The sequence below is a fragment of the Saccostrea cucullata genome, unplaced genomic scaffold, assembly GCF_032062105.1.
Source record: "Saccostrea cucullata isolate Sc308-1 unplaced genomic scaffold, CSIRO_AGI_Scuc_v1 ctg7070, whole genome shotgun sequence".
Classification (NCBI taxonomy): domain Eukaryota; kingdom Metazoa; phylum Mollusca; class Bivalvia; order Ostreida; family Ostreidae; genus Saccostrea; species Saccostrea cuccullata.
This window is the reverse complement of record NW_026935737.1, coordinates 45,001-58,399: the sequence shown is the minus strand read 5'-3', so window position 1 is coordinate 58,399 and position 13,399 is coordinate 45,001. Positions and strand designations below refer to the sequence as shown.

General features: G+C 33.2%; 1 protein-coding gene across 1 annotated transcript in view; it reads right to left on the bottom strand.

Annotated features, from left to right (window-relative positions):
* Positions 1–1,800: 1,800 nt before the first annotated feature.
* The window catches only part of LOC134243649 (uncharacterized), a 37,265-nt gene continuing 25,666 nt past the window's right edge, over positions 1,801–13,399 (bottom strand). Inside the window, exons 13-14 of the mRNA XM_062725890.1 lie at positions 6,561–6,785; positions 1,801–2,051 (exon numbers count right to left, since the gene is read on the bottom strand). Coding sequence (XP_062581874.1) covers positions 1,801–2,051; positions 6,561–6,785 — 476 coding nt within the window. The remainder of the gene's footprint in view (positions 2,052–6,560; positions 6,786–13,399) is intronic.

Genomic DNA, 13,399 nt, shown 5'->3' with positions numbered 1-13,399 from the left:
ACATTTACATACACAATTTCACTACAGTATGACAAGTGACTTAGAGAATATTTCGTACTAACCCAGATTCTGTCCAAATTCAACAAATTTTGGAAAAAAGTTAAACCAAAATACTTTAAAACAGAAGAGCAAAGAAATGAAATAGTAGTCATTGATAAAATGAAAGCATCTGAGTTTACCAATAAAATATTCAAATATTTCAGTTTGGGTACGACTTTACTTTTACCTTCATTGTAATAGTAAAGTCCTGAGACAAACCGAGCGACACTACGTCACGTGTTATACTTTCGTTTTCTGCAGAAGCCAAGGAGTTGTCGATTTTGGATGTTTACGCGATGATAAGAGTATTACATGTATATAGAAAGTTCATATGCACCTGTAACTATAATGAAATGATATTTAAACAATATGAATTAAAAGTTTGTAAAAAAATTGTTTGGAGATCAGTTACCTTTCCAATACACCCAGCACGTCTGCTGCAGCAGTGACGTCAAAAATGACGTACATTTCCATCCGATAAAAGACTAAACCGGCCCGGAGACAAATACGGAATTATTTCATTTTACTCAAGAAATAAGCCGAGCCCAAAAGATTTAAAATGAAAAGAAAATGAATTTATTCTTTATCAATTTTGTCTAATAAATGCATTATTACAGAAAAAAAAATTGCGAATTTTTTTTCTAGAAGGGAAAGGGGGGATAAACAAAGTTAAACTATACATGAGTAATTACTAACATTTACCTTTTGAATTAATGAACAAACATATATGAGATAAAACTTTACGCGTGTATAATATGTGTAGTGTTATACATGTGTGGTGAAAAACATGTGTTTAGCATAAATATTATCTCACAGGTGTATTACACATGTATATTATATATGTTTTACATATAAATGAAACACATATTTTACATGTGTTTATTTACACACATGTATTAGGCCTACATGTATAAAACATGTGTTGAACACATGTGAAACCAAACATATGTGTAACACATGTGGACAATTTTCCTGTGTAGGGTAAAATAGTGTTTGTTAAAATTTAAAAGACGTGCTTTATGTTGTCAAACACTTTTGTAGGGGTTCTATACAATTAATTCCTTAAAATGCGGACGTTTAACTAATAGTCTTTGACTACGACGTTATGCTTCGAATTCTTCTATTAATATTTTGTTTTTCAAAATGGATTTTTAAAAACTATAAAAATAGTTTATCCTTTCTCGATCATTTTTGACTTTTAAGTCCTCCAATTTTCCACAAGAATATTATATTTGTAAAATATGAAAGTAAAGAAAAATAAATGTCATCCGTATTTTTATTGGTTGTCGCGCTCATCATAACGTTCCTATACATTTCAAATATTTCTTTAAAAATGGGTACTGAAGGTCCAATCGTTAATTTTTGTGTTAAAAATTGATTGATTGTATATTACTTAACGTCCCATGCGAAAATCTTTTACTCGTGTTATGATGCATGCCGGTATGTATGCGTATGCGGGTAAAGGGCTTCAAATGTAGACCAATGCTCGGCCCTCATTGTCATTGAGCAGTGAGGGTTCTTTATCGTGCCAACGCCTACCGTGACACATATTTATGTCTTAGGTTTGACGCGGTGCCGTAAACCCGGGCCTCTCGATCACAAAACGAACGCTCTACAACTAGCCTACCGTGACCAGTTGTTTCAAAAGAAAATAAATTATAATTAATTGTTTTTCCAATCACAAAAATATGAGGTTTAATTCTATTTTAATACATTCTGTATGAAATTTGTTGCCATTTTCATTTTGTATTTTAGAAATCATTAGAATGGAATAAACCTATAAATACCAAACACTTCTACTTCACAGAGCGCGAGAATCTTGTAGGTGCTGTTGTATATAACCAGATATTCTCCATCAATGATGATCGTGTGGTACAAAGATGATGTCATAAATGACGAGTCTATCCAAACTATACTTCTTCTTGAAGTAGCATTTCCTTGATCTGAATATATCAACTGCCTCGTGTTTGTAAAGTTTAGTCCAAACAATCGAAATCCATTTATCCTCTGTTCTGAAGAAATGTAATATAAATTGAATAAAGAACTTTTTGTATGTATCTTACCGACGGAAAAAGAAGTTTCAATTTCATAATAATTTGTATATTTAGTTCATCCTTAAAGGCAGAGATTTTAAGCACCGCCTTCAAAAATACCTGGTATGGGTAGCCCTGTCAATCAAGTGTGTGAAGGTCGATTATTGGATGCTGAAACTTGATTGACATTTACTTACTGGTCCCTGTGTATACCCTGTACATCTTGTTTGGGACTCGTTGTGACCTTCTTATCAACTTTTGATCATTTGATGTTTACTGAACATGGTATACAGAATTACTTTATTACTATGAATTTCTTTAGATTGCTAATATGTGAATTAAATATACCTCTAGTATTTGAAAGGAAAATAAAATAAAATGCATTTTAAAACCAAAATAAAAAAAAACCCCTTTGGTTGATAATAAAAACTTTTTTCCCAATGAAATTCAGATATTATTTTTGATATGCTAAGTGGTAATCCTAAAGAGGATATGTTATTGATAATTCAGAGCAGCACTGTATGAAGTAATTAAATAAAATAAATAATGTTTCTATTCATGGGTCACTTACTTCTTCCTTTTTTTCTATTTAGATGAGAATTTACAAGCAATCTTTTTTTAGCATGTTTCATGGTGATAAAGCCTTATAAACTAGGTTAAGATAAAACCTAAACAGTGCAGATATTTTTTTTGTGAAATGTACAGTAGTTCACACAGATCTCTTTTCATTCAATAATTAAAAGATGGTATCCAGGGGATGAATGAATTAAATTTAAGTCTAATTTGGTTGTTACAAGAGTTGTTTTCTTTAAAGTAACACATACAATGATATCTAAAACAATATTAATCTTTGTTTTAATTTTTGAATATATAGTATGATAAAATATATTTTTAAATGGGTAGGGGTGTTTTCAAATAGTAGCAAATTTATTCGATATATAATTGGAAAACCTTTTTACTGCTAATTTTAAAATTGTCTCAAAATACCCAACACAGGTAAATTTTGACATCTGGGTATTTCACTGTGTATTTAATCACTTCTTGTGTATAGGGATTAGGAGACAGGTGGCCACAGGTAGACTGCTAGCCCCCAAGGCATTCACATCTGTACAAAATAAGCCCCTCTCTCACCTGGAATTTACCACCCGGTAAAAAATCCTTTGCCTTTAAATGCCAGTGTGCAAAACATTTTGAGTTAAAGCAAAACGGATTGCCCAATCATGAATTTTGATTTTAGACTATTAATTTTATTCAATTGTTAAACTTATCAACTTTTCTTCTTCATTCTTCCTCTATATTTGGGGATGCTTCAAATCATTTAAGAATTATCATGCTATTATTATTTTAGGGATTATTAAAATTCTTAATTTTTATCAAACTGCGACGCTTGTTTGGGTAATAAGACTTATGTGATGTTGAACACTTACAGGACAGACGCTTACTAGTATATTGTATATTTTAATTTTATAAACGAAAAGTTCTGATTGAATTTGAGATACACAATTGACATTGATTAATAGAAATCAAAGGGAAATGTACAGAAGCCTAAAAGGTTTTTCACTTTTTTTTGTTATGTATGTGGATATATTCTTATATTTTATCGTTATACCACCACAAAATATGTCATAACTTCTTATTTATATGTATACGTATTTTGAATTGTTTTAACATGTTGTCACAGAATAAATGCAGTTTCTTTTGTTCAATAGATTTTACGTTTTATCGACTGAAAATATAATATTGATTTTAAGGTACTCCGATCCTCAGGTTTATAAAATAAGCACTTAAGTAATCATAAATACTCATAAAAGTATCTGTGAATCCACAAAGTTATGTAAATTATCCACAATATTTCTTTAAAGTTAAAGATTAAAGTTAATCATATTATAATATGGGGAAAATTGTCAAATCTCCAATATTCTTGCAGAAAATGCGAATTGGAATATCAGCATTGCATTTTCTAATTGTAATTTATCAACAAATATTTTTAGGTTTAAAAACGATAGGTATCCAGGCATTCAGTGAAATTGTCATGATTTTTATACTTATTTCGTATTTTTTGTCTTCTATTTCCGTCATGTATTCTACAATACGTAATGTAAAAGGCTTTTGCTATCATTGTAAGACACCACATATCGAATCACTTCTCATTTAATATCATGCTAATTGGTATCTAGGGCTGGATTCAAGAAAATCTTATTTCTCTAAAACTGTATTAATTTTTTTTCTCCTTTTATATGATACAAATGTCAACTTTTATAACACCTTTTCTAAAACTTACAAAGACTGTGAATCTTATAAAGATGAATAAAATGAAAATTGTTGCATGAAAAAAAATTCATTTCCAAGCTTCATTTTGATGCATTTCAATTTAAATGTTAATTTTTAGTGTTATCCTTCCTGGCTAAGGATCGGATATCCTTAAAATATCGATCGAAACAAGATATTTAAATCATATCAATATAATGTTGTTGAAATGAAAAGAGTATATAATTTTATTGAAATAAGTATATAAATATTTGCGAGAAGAATAAATGTCATAGAATAGTAATTTTGAACTAGCTTTGCAAGGGCGGAAATCTTTATGAATCTCCACTCACTCGGGATGTATGTATTTTATATCGCGTATAATTATAGGCTGGAATGAATTAAATATATTTTGAAAAGGGGGATGGAGAGACATTAAAAGTTAATTTCATAGGGGGCTATTGTACCCGGGGAGGCAAGATTATCTTTGTGTCCCTCATCTCTGTTTTTTTTCTATTTTAAATTCGGCTGATACAATTAGCATCTTCCCCTTTTAATTTTTTGTCAAAGCTTATATAGAATGGCTTAAATCACAAATTATTTTAGATATTTTAAGCAATAAGTAGTGAGATCTGATGTAATGATAGTAATTTGTATCTGATATATTCTATCATGGTTCACTGTTTATATTTTTTAATTCGTTCAGGTGGTCGGGGGTTTTAAGACTGGAAGTTCGTTTTTAAGTGTAAGATCCTATGTATACCACAGAGTGGAATACCATCTAATTAATATTTACGAAGTACATAGCCATTGCCACTTTTATAATACTGTTACTTTCTATTTTCGCTTCATAGGTGATTTACAATTCACCTACTGAGAAGGATATGAAGATAACGAACAAAATTCCATCTAAAAGTCCATAAAACAATACAAAATAAGAGCAGAGCAAACACGGACCCCCGAAAATCAGAGGTGGGATCAGGTGCCATGGAGGAGTGAGCATCCCCTGCCGACCGGTCACATCTGCCGTGTGCTCCTTGTCATGATCAGGAAATAACGGAAAAATTTTAGTGTATAAATAATGAACTAACTATAGGTATGAAAAACGTCAGTCAGCATTTGACTCAGTGATAAATTGTATTTGCTGACAAGGTCTTTGTATCGACCATAGAACTTACGAAACGATTACTTTAAACGAGACTGTTGAGAAGACATTTTCTTCAAAAGTGGTAATGGGGACAATAACCCCCTATGGCAATGCTTATAATTGAACTGTTGATGTCTCTCCATCTCCCTTTTTTATTTGAATTTGATTCAGCCTATAATCGTATACGATATCAAATACATGTACATGGAACATAAGCATTCTCTGCATACCCAGTGAATTTCGAAGTGAAGATATTTATTACAATTCCTGCCCCGCCAAGTTAATTCAAAAACACTATTTAATGACTTCCTTCTCGCAAATATTCATACATGTATTGAAAATAACCTATATTCAAGCAACATAAAGGAATATGGGATTTTATTTCAGTGATACTTGTGCATTGCCCATTTTAGATTGAGTGTGTGCTTCGCGGAATAATCCGGGTTGCACATACCTGGTTTTTTTTTGTTAGAAACGCCACAGTGATTATGTGTACATGGTACGTGACGTATTTTCTTCCTTTCTAAGATAGCAGACTAGAACATTGGTAGGTTGGTTCAGGCAATAGAAAAATTTTAATTTTAGATAAATATTTAAAAAATGAAAAAAAAAACATTTTAACCTGGCAGTGACTTCTAGAATAGAGCACGCTTTACAATTTTCACTGAAATGTTTAACTCTCCGATTGCGCATAATTTGCGCCTGGTGGTATAATATTCAAATGCTGTTTTTCCCATATCTACAATATTGATATGAATTAAAATCAGCTTTCACAAATGTATTCTCTATATTATTTTTTTTATTTCGACAATGCTATATTTATATAACTTATCATATTTTGATCGATATCTGAAAATCAGTATAATTTTTTCAGTCGATTAAACTTACAGCAATTATATCTTTTGCAAAAAAAAGTTACCTTTAATTCTGTAAAATATATTAATACAATTCAAAATATGTATGAAAATAAGGATTTATTACACTTATTACGTGTTTGAAATTATCTCATGATTCAATATATTCTCCTTTATCCTAACTACAATAACAAGACAATAAATTTCAAAAGGTGAACATGCAATATTAAAAGAACAAACCAAATGTGTTTCTATTTGCGATGCGGACTGACAAAATCGAATAAGGGCTTCCAAGATCAACCTTCCAAGAAGGACCATAGTACTCATGTTTCTCATACGTATGTGTGCACGAGTTATTAAATAAATCTCCTCCGCTGTCCCATCCATCCACTGCTTTGTCAGATGTGTAATCACTATTGTAATTTGATGACTGGCTGGTTCTCTTCCACAGTGCAACATTGCGTCCTAAAAGACCCAAATACGTCAAACAGTTTAAAGCAAATAAAATGTTACTGGGAGTTGAACTATGTTCAGACTCCCTAGGCCGCCACGCGGTTTCTAGCGCAGTAATTTTACAATGAATTATATAGCGGCCGTCGTGGTGTTTCTGTGTCGGCCAATTTACTCCCCTGTGATATTCAATACAAACTCGTACCAGTCTATACAAGAAAACATTGATGTAATCATCAATATTTAATTGTCGCCCGGGAAATACATAAAGTAAACAATGAAAATGAGTCTTGATCAACAAACCGCTTCGATATGTGTAAAAGGCATGCGTCTAATTTATGGAGACGATAGTCGCAAATATTTTAAAAAACTTGTAGTTGGACAGAAATCAATCAAAAACGATACCATTTTAAACTTGATCAATTCCTCGAGTAAATGTTGGCTGCATAAATTATAAATTGAAGTTAGACACACGCATCATTTATATTTAAAAATGTACTAATTTTCAATTTTAGAATATAAAACACGAACTGTGCAGAGTACGTTTTATCCGACAAGTAAAATTCGATGTTCTAAAAAAAAAGGGACCTGTCGTTGCTTTGATAGTAAATGATAAGTGACTTTATATATTAAATATGAAAAACATATATATTTTTACAGATTCACTTTATGGAAGTAAATATATCATGTATCTCGTAATTTATAAACGGAAAGAATAGCCTGACTAAAAATCTTTTCAATGTTTAGAAAACCTTTAATTCTTAATAACTACTCCCACCCCAATCCCCATACACCAACACTTAAACTTATATGTATAGAGCAGCCCGGTCCTCCGGGCTGCAATAAATTCGAAGAAACTTCCGCAATAAAAATAGTCCATCTCATTTTTCTGAATTTATCTAATTTTCATAAATGATTTGAAAGTAAATAAAATAGAATTTTATTTAACTTAATTTGAATAGCATATTTTTGTCATCTCTCTTGAGAAATGACACGTAAATTATGATAACTTTATGAAAAGAAAAATTCCCAGTTTTCCGTCATTTATCATTGGGCAATCTTCGGCTGACTCCACTACGCTCCATTACAAAAAGTGCGAGGTCATCCAAGGAGCAACAACTGGTCTAACTGGTTTGACAATGACACGATTGTCTATATATAGAGATGTAAACAAAGATGTTAGGTCAAAGGAACGCTAAGGTTTAACCCAACTTCTTTCAATTTGCTTCAGCAATAAAGAGACAGAACAACGTTTCTTTAAAAAACATTACTGCAGAAAATACCACTGTCAGACATTTATTTGCTCTTACAAGTAAAATGATCTGTTGGACCGGAAAATTTTTGTAAGACCAGATACATGCAACTCATTTTTTTTACGTTGGTAAATGGAAAAAATAATAGCATTAAAGTTTGTTGATATTCGATCTCACAATTTGAAATGACATTAATTTTGCATCCTTAATTTCATGAATTTATCAGCATTCAGTTGGTCACCTGTATAACACCAAATCTGAACTTGAAAAATGTGTATGTTCTTGCATTGCAGTATTACCTTATAAAATGTAACATTTGATTTAATGATATAATTAAAACAGTTAAAATTAATGAATACATGCGTATGCACAGACACAATGGTATTATAATCCCAATGATCTATCTGTGAAAAAGATCGTTCCTCCTGATCACAACTGTTTTTTTTTTCTTGTAGTAGCTCGTTAAACTATGTCTGATTTTTAATTACATTTGAATCAAATCAAATTCACAAACTTTAAGTGTCACTCGCGTGGCGCAGTTGTTAAAAGAGTTTGCTCTAGAGATTCAAAGTAAGGTGTTAATTGATCCTTACGTCGCAGGTTCGAATCCAGTAGGATGCATTTGGAGATAAACTCTTTTGATGAGACCATATAAACCGAAATCCCATGTTGCAGTATGTGCTTGCACAAAACGATCCCTCATTACTCAATGGTTTCGAGAGCCGTGTATAGGTAAAAATTTGTAGACTTAAATGTAGCTAGCTCCATCGACAAGTGGAAGTGTCTCAATATGATTGAAATATTATTGAACATAAAACAAACAAAATGTAAAGTATTCAGATACTTACTTTTATATAGAAATTACTTGAAATTTAAAATTATGGAATAACAAAACTTGATGATTAAGTTATAAAGATATATACATTTGATAAAATCGATAAGCAAGGAGTTCTATAAAAATTAATTATTGTGTCCGAAAAGAAACATTCATACCCAAAAGAGAATACCAAATACTTGTTTTAATCAGAGGAAGAACAAGAGGCCCATGGGCCACATCGCTCACCTGAGCACCAAGGGTAGGACTAGTATAAAATGGCTTTTTAGTGTAAAGTTTAAACCCAAAAGTAGTCCCATGACCAATCATGGATTTGCTATTTTTTAGAAAATGATTGAGAAGAAGATTTTTAAGGAATTTTCCTACATATTTCTATGTAAAACTTTGGTCGGCCATTTTAGCCCCGCCCTACCCCCGAGGGTCATGATTTGAACAAACTTGAATCTACACTACTTGAGCATGCTTCCATATAAATATGATGAATTATGGCTTTGTCATTCTTGAGAAGAAGATTTTTAAAGAATTTTCGTATATATTTCTATGTAAAACTTTGGTCGGCCATTTTAGCCCCGCCCTACCCCCGAGGGTCATGATTTGAACAAACTTGAATCTACACTACCTGAGCATGCTTTCATATAAATATGATGAATTATGGCTTTGTCATTCTTGAGAAGAAGATTTTTAAAGAATTTTCCTATATATTTCTATGTAAAACCTTGGTCGGCCATTTTGAATCTACACTACCTGAGCATACTTTCATATAAAAATGATGAATTATGGCTTTGTCATTCTTGAGAAGAAGATTTTTAAAGAATTTTCCTATATATTTCTATGTAAAACCTTGGTAGGCCATTTTGGCCCCGCCCTACCCCCGGGGGTCATGATTTGAACAAACTTGAATCTACACTACCTGAGCATGCTTTCATATAAATATGATGAATTATGGCTTTGTCATACTATGTAAAACATATTTTGGCCCCGCCCTATTATGGCCTATATATTTCCGCCCCCCGCCCTACCCCCGGGGTCACAAACTTGAATCTACACTACTTGAGCATACTTCCATATAAATATGATGAATTATGGCTTTGTCATTCTTGAGAAGAAGATTTTTAAAGAATTTTCCTATATATTTCTATGTAAAACCTGGTCGGCCATTTTGGCCCCGCCCTACCCCCGGGGGTCATGATTTGAACAAACTTGAATCTACACTACCTGAGCATGCTTCCATATATTTCTATAAATATGATGAATTATGGCTTTGTCATTCTTGAGAAGAAGATTTTTAAAGAATTTTCCTATATATTTCTATGTAAAACTTTGGTCGGCCATTTTGGCCCCGCCCTACCCCCGGGGGTCATGATTTGAACAAACTTGAATCTACACTACCTGAGCATGCTTCCATATAAATATGATGAATTATGGCTTTGTCATTCTTGAGAAGAAGATTTTTAAAGAATTTTCCTATATATTTCTATGTAAAACCTTGGTCGGCCATTTTGGCCCCGCCCTACCCCCGGGGGTCATGATTTGAACAAACTTGAATCTACACTACCTGAGCATGCTTTCATATAAATATGATGAATTATGGCTTTGTCATTCTTGAGAAGAAGATTTTTAAAGAATTTTCCTATATATTTCTATGTAAAACTTGGTCGGCCATTTTGGCCCCGCCCTACCCCCGGGGGTCATGATTTGAACAAACTTGAATCTACACTACCTGAGCATGCTTTCATATAAATATGATGAATTATGGCTTTGTCATTCTTGAGAAGAAGATTTTTAAAGAATTTTCATATATATTTCTATGTAAAACATTGGTCGGCCATTTTGGCCCCGCCCTACCCCCGAGGGTCATGATTTGAACAAACTTGAATCTACACTACCTGAGCATGCTTCCATATAAATATGATGAATTATGGCTTTGTCATTCTTGAGAAGAAGATTTTTAAAGAATTTTCCTATATATTTCTATGTAAAACTTTGGTCGGCCATTTTAGCCCCGCCCTACCCCCGAGGGTCATGATTTGAACAAACTTGAATCTACACTACCTGAGCATGCTTCCATATAAATATGATGAATTATGGCTTTGTCATTCTTGAGAAGAAGATTTTTAAAGAATTTTCCTATATATTTCTATGTAAAACTTTGGTCGGCCATTTTGGCCCCGCCCTACCCCCGGGGGTCATATAAATATGATGAATTGAACAAACTTGAATCTACACTACTTGAGCATGCTTCCATATAAATATGATGAATTATGGCTTTGTCATTCTTGAGAAGAAGATTTTTAAAGAATTTTCCTATATATTTCTATGTAAAACCTTGGTCGGCCATTTTGGCCCCGCCCTACCCCCGGGGGAGAAGAAGATTTTTAAAGAATTTTCAATCTACACTACCTGAGCATGCTTCCATATAAATATGATGAATTATGGCTTTGTCATTCTTGAGAAGAAGATTTTTAAAGAATTTTCCTATATATTTCTATGTAAAAACTTGGTCGGCCATTTTGGCCCCGCCCTACCCCCGGGGGTCATGATTTGAACAAACTTGAATCTACACTACCTGAGCATGCTTCCATATAAATATGATGAATTATGGCTTTGTCATTCTTGAGAAGAAGATTTTTAAAGAATTTTCCTATATATTTCTATGTAAAACTTTGGTCGGCCATTTTGGCCCCGCCCTACCCCCGGGGGTCATGATTTGAACAAACTTGAATCTACACTACTTGAGCATGCTTCCATATAAATATGATGAATTATGGCTTTGTCATTCTTGAGAAGAAGATTTTTAAAGAATTTTCCTATATATTTCTATGTAAAACTTTGGTCGGCCATTTTGGCCCCGCCCTACCCCCGGGGGTCATGATTTGAACAAACTTGAATCTACACTACTTGAGCATGCTTCCATATAAATATGATGAATGATGGCTTTGTCATTCTTGAGAAGAAGATTTTTAAAGAATTTTCCTATATATTTCTATGTAAAACCTTGGTCGGCCATTTTGGCCCCGCCCTACCCCCGGGGGTCATGATTTGAACAAACTTGAATCTACACTACCTGAGCATGCTTCCATATAAATATGATGAATTATGGCTTTGTCATTCTTGAAAAGAAGATTTTTAAAGAATTTTCCTATATATTTTCTATGTAAAACTTTGGTAGGCCATTTTGGCCCCGCCCTACCCCCGGGGGTCATGATTTGAACAAACTTGAATCTACACTACCTGAGAATGTTTCCATATAAATATCATGAATTATGGCTTTGTCATTCTTGAGAAGAAGATTTTTAAAGAATTTTTCCTATATATTTCTATGTAAAACCTTGGTCGGCCATTTTGGCCCCGCCCTACCCCCGGGGGTCATGATTTGAACAAACTTGAATCTACACTACCTGAGCATGCTTTCATATAAATATGATGAATTATGGCTTTGTCATTCTTGAAAAGAAGATTTTTAAAGAATTTTCCTATATATTTCTATGTAAAACTTTGGTCGGCCATTTTGGCCCCGCCCTACCCCCGGGGGTCATGATTTGAACAAACTTGAATCTACACTACTTGAGCATGCTTCCATATAAATATGATGAATTATGGCTTTGTCATTCTTGAGAAGAAGATTTTTAAAGAATTTTCCTATATATTTCTATGTAAAACCTTGGTCGGCCATTTTGGCCCCACCCTACCCCCGGGGGTCATGATTTGAACAAACTTGAATCTACACTACCTGGGCATGCTTCCATATAAATATGATGAATTATGGCTTTGTCATTCTTGAGAAGATTTTTAAAGAATTTTCCTATATATTTCTATGTAAAACTTTGGTCGGCCATTTTGGCCCCGCCCTACCCCCGGGGGTCATGATTTGAACAAACTTGAATCTACACTACTTGAGCATGCTTCCATATAAATATGATGAATTATGGCTTTGTCATTCTTGAGAAGAAGATTTTTAAAGAATTTTCCTATATATTTCTATGTAAAACTTTGGTCGGCCATTTTAGCCCCGCCCTACCCCCGAGGGTCATGATTTGAACAAACTTGAATCTACACTACCTGAGCATGCTTCCATATAAATATGATGAATTATGGCTTTGTCATTCTTGAGAAGAAGATTTTTAAAGAATTTTCCTATATATTTCTATGTAAAACTTTGGTCGGCCATTTTGGCCCCGCCCTACCCCCGGGGGTCATGATTTGAACAAATTTGAATCTACACTACTTGAGCATGCTTCCATATAAATATGATGAATTATGGCTTTGTCATTCTTGAGAAGAAGATTTTTAAAGAATTTTCCTATATATTTCTATGTAAAACCTTGGTCGGCCATTTTGGCCCCGCCCTACCCCCGGGGGTCATGATTTGAACAAACTTGAATCTACACTACCTGAGCATGCTTCCATATAAATATGATGAATTATGGCTTTGTCATTCTTGAGAAGAAGATTTTTAAAGAATTTTCCTATATATTTCTATGTAAAACTTTGGTCGGCCATTTTGGCCCCGCCCTACCCCCGGGGGTCATGATTTGAACAAA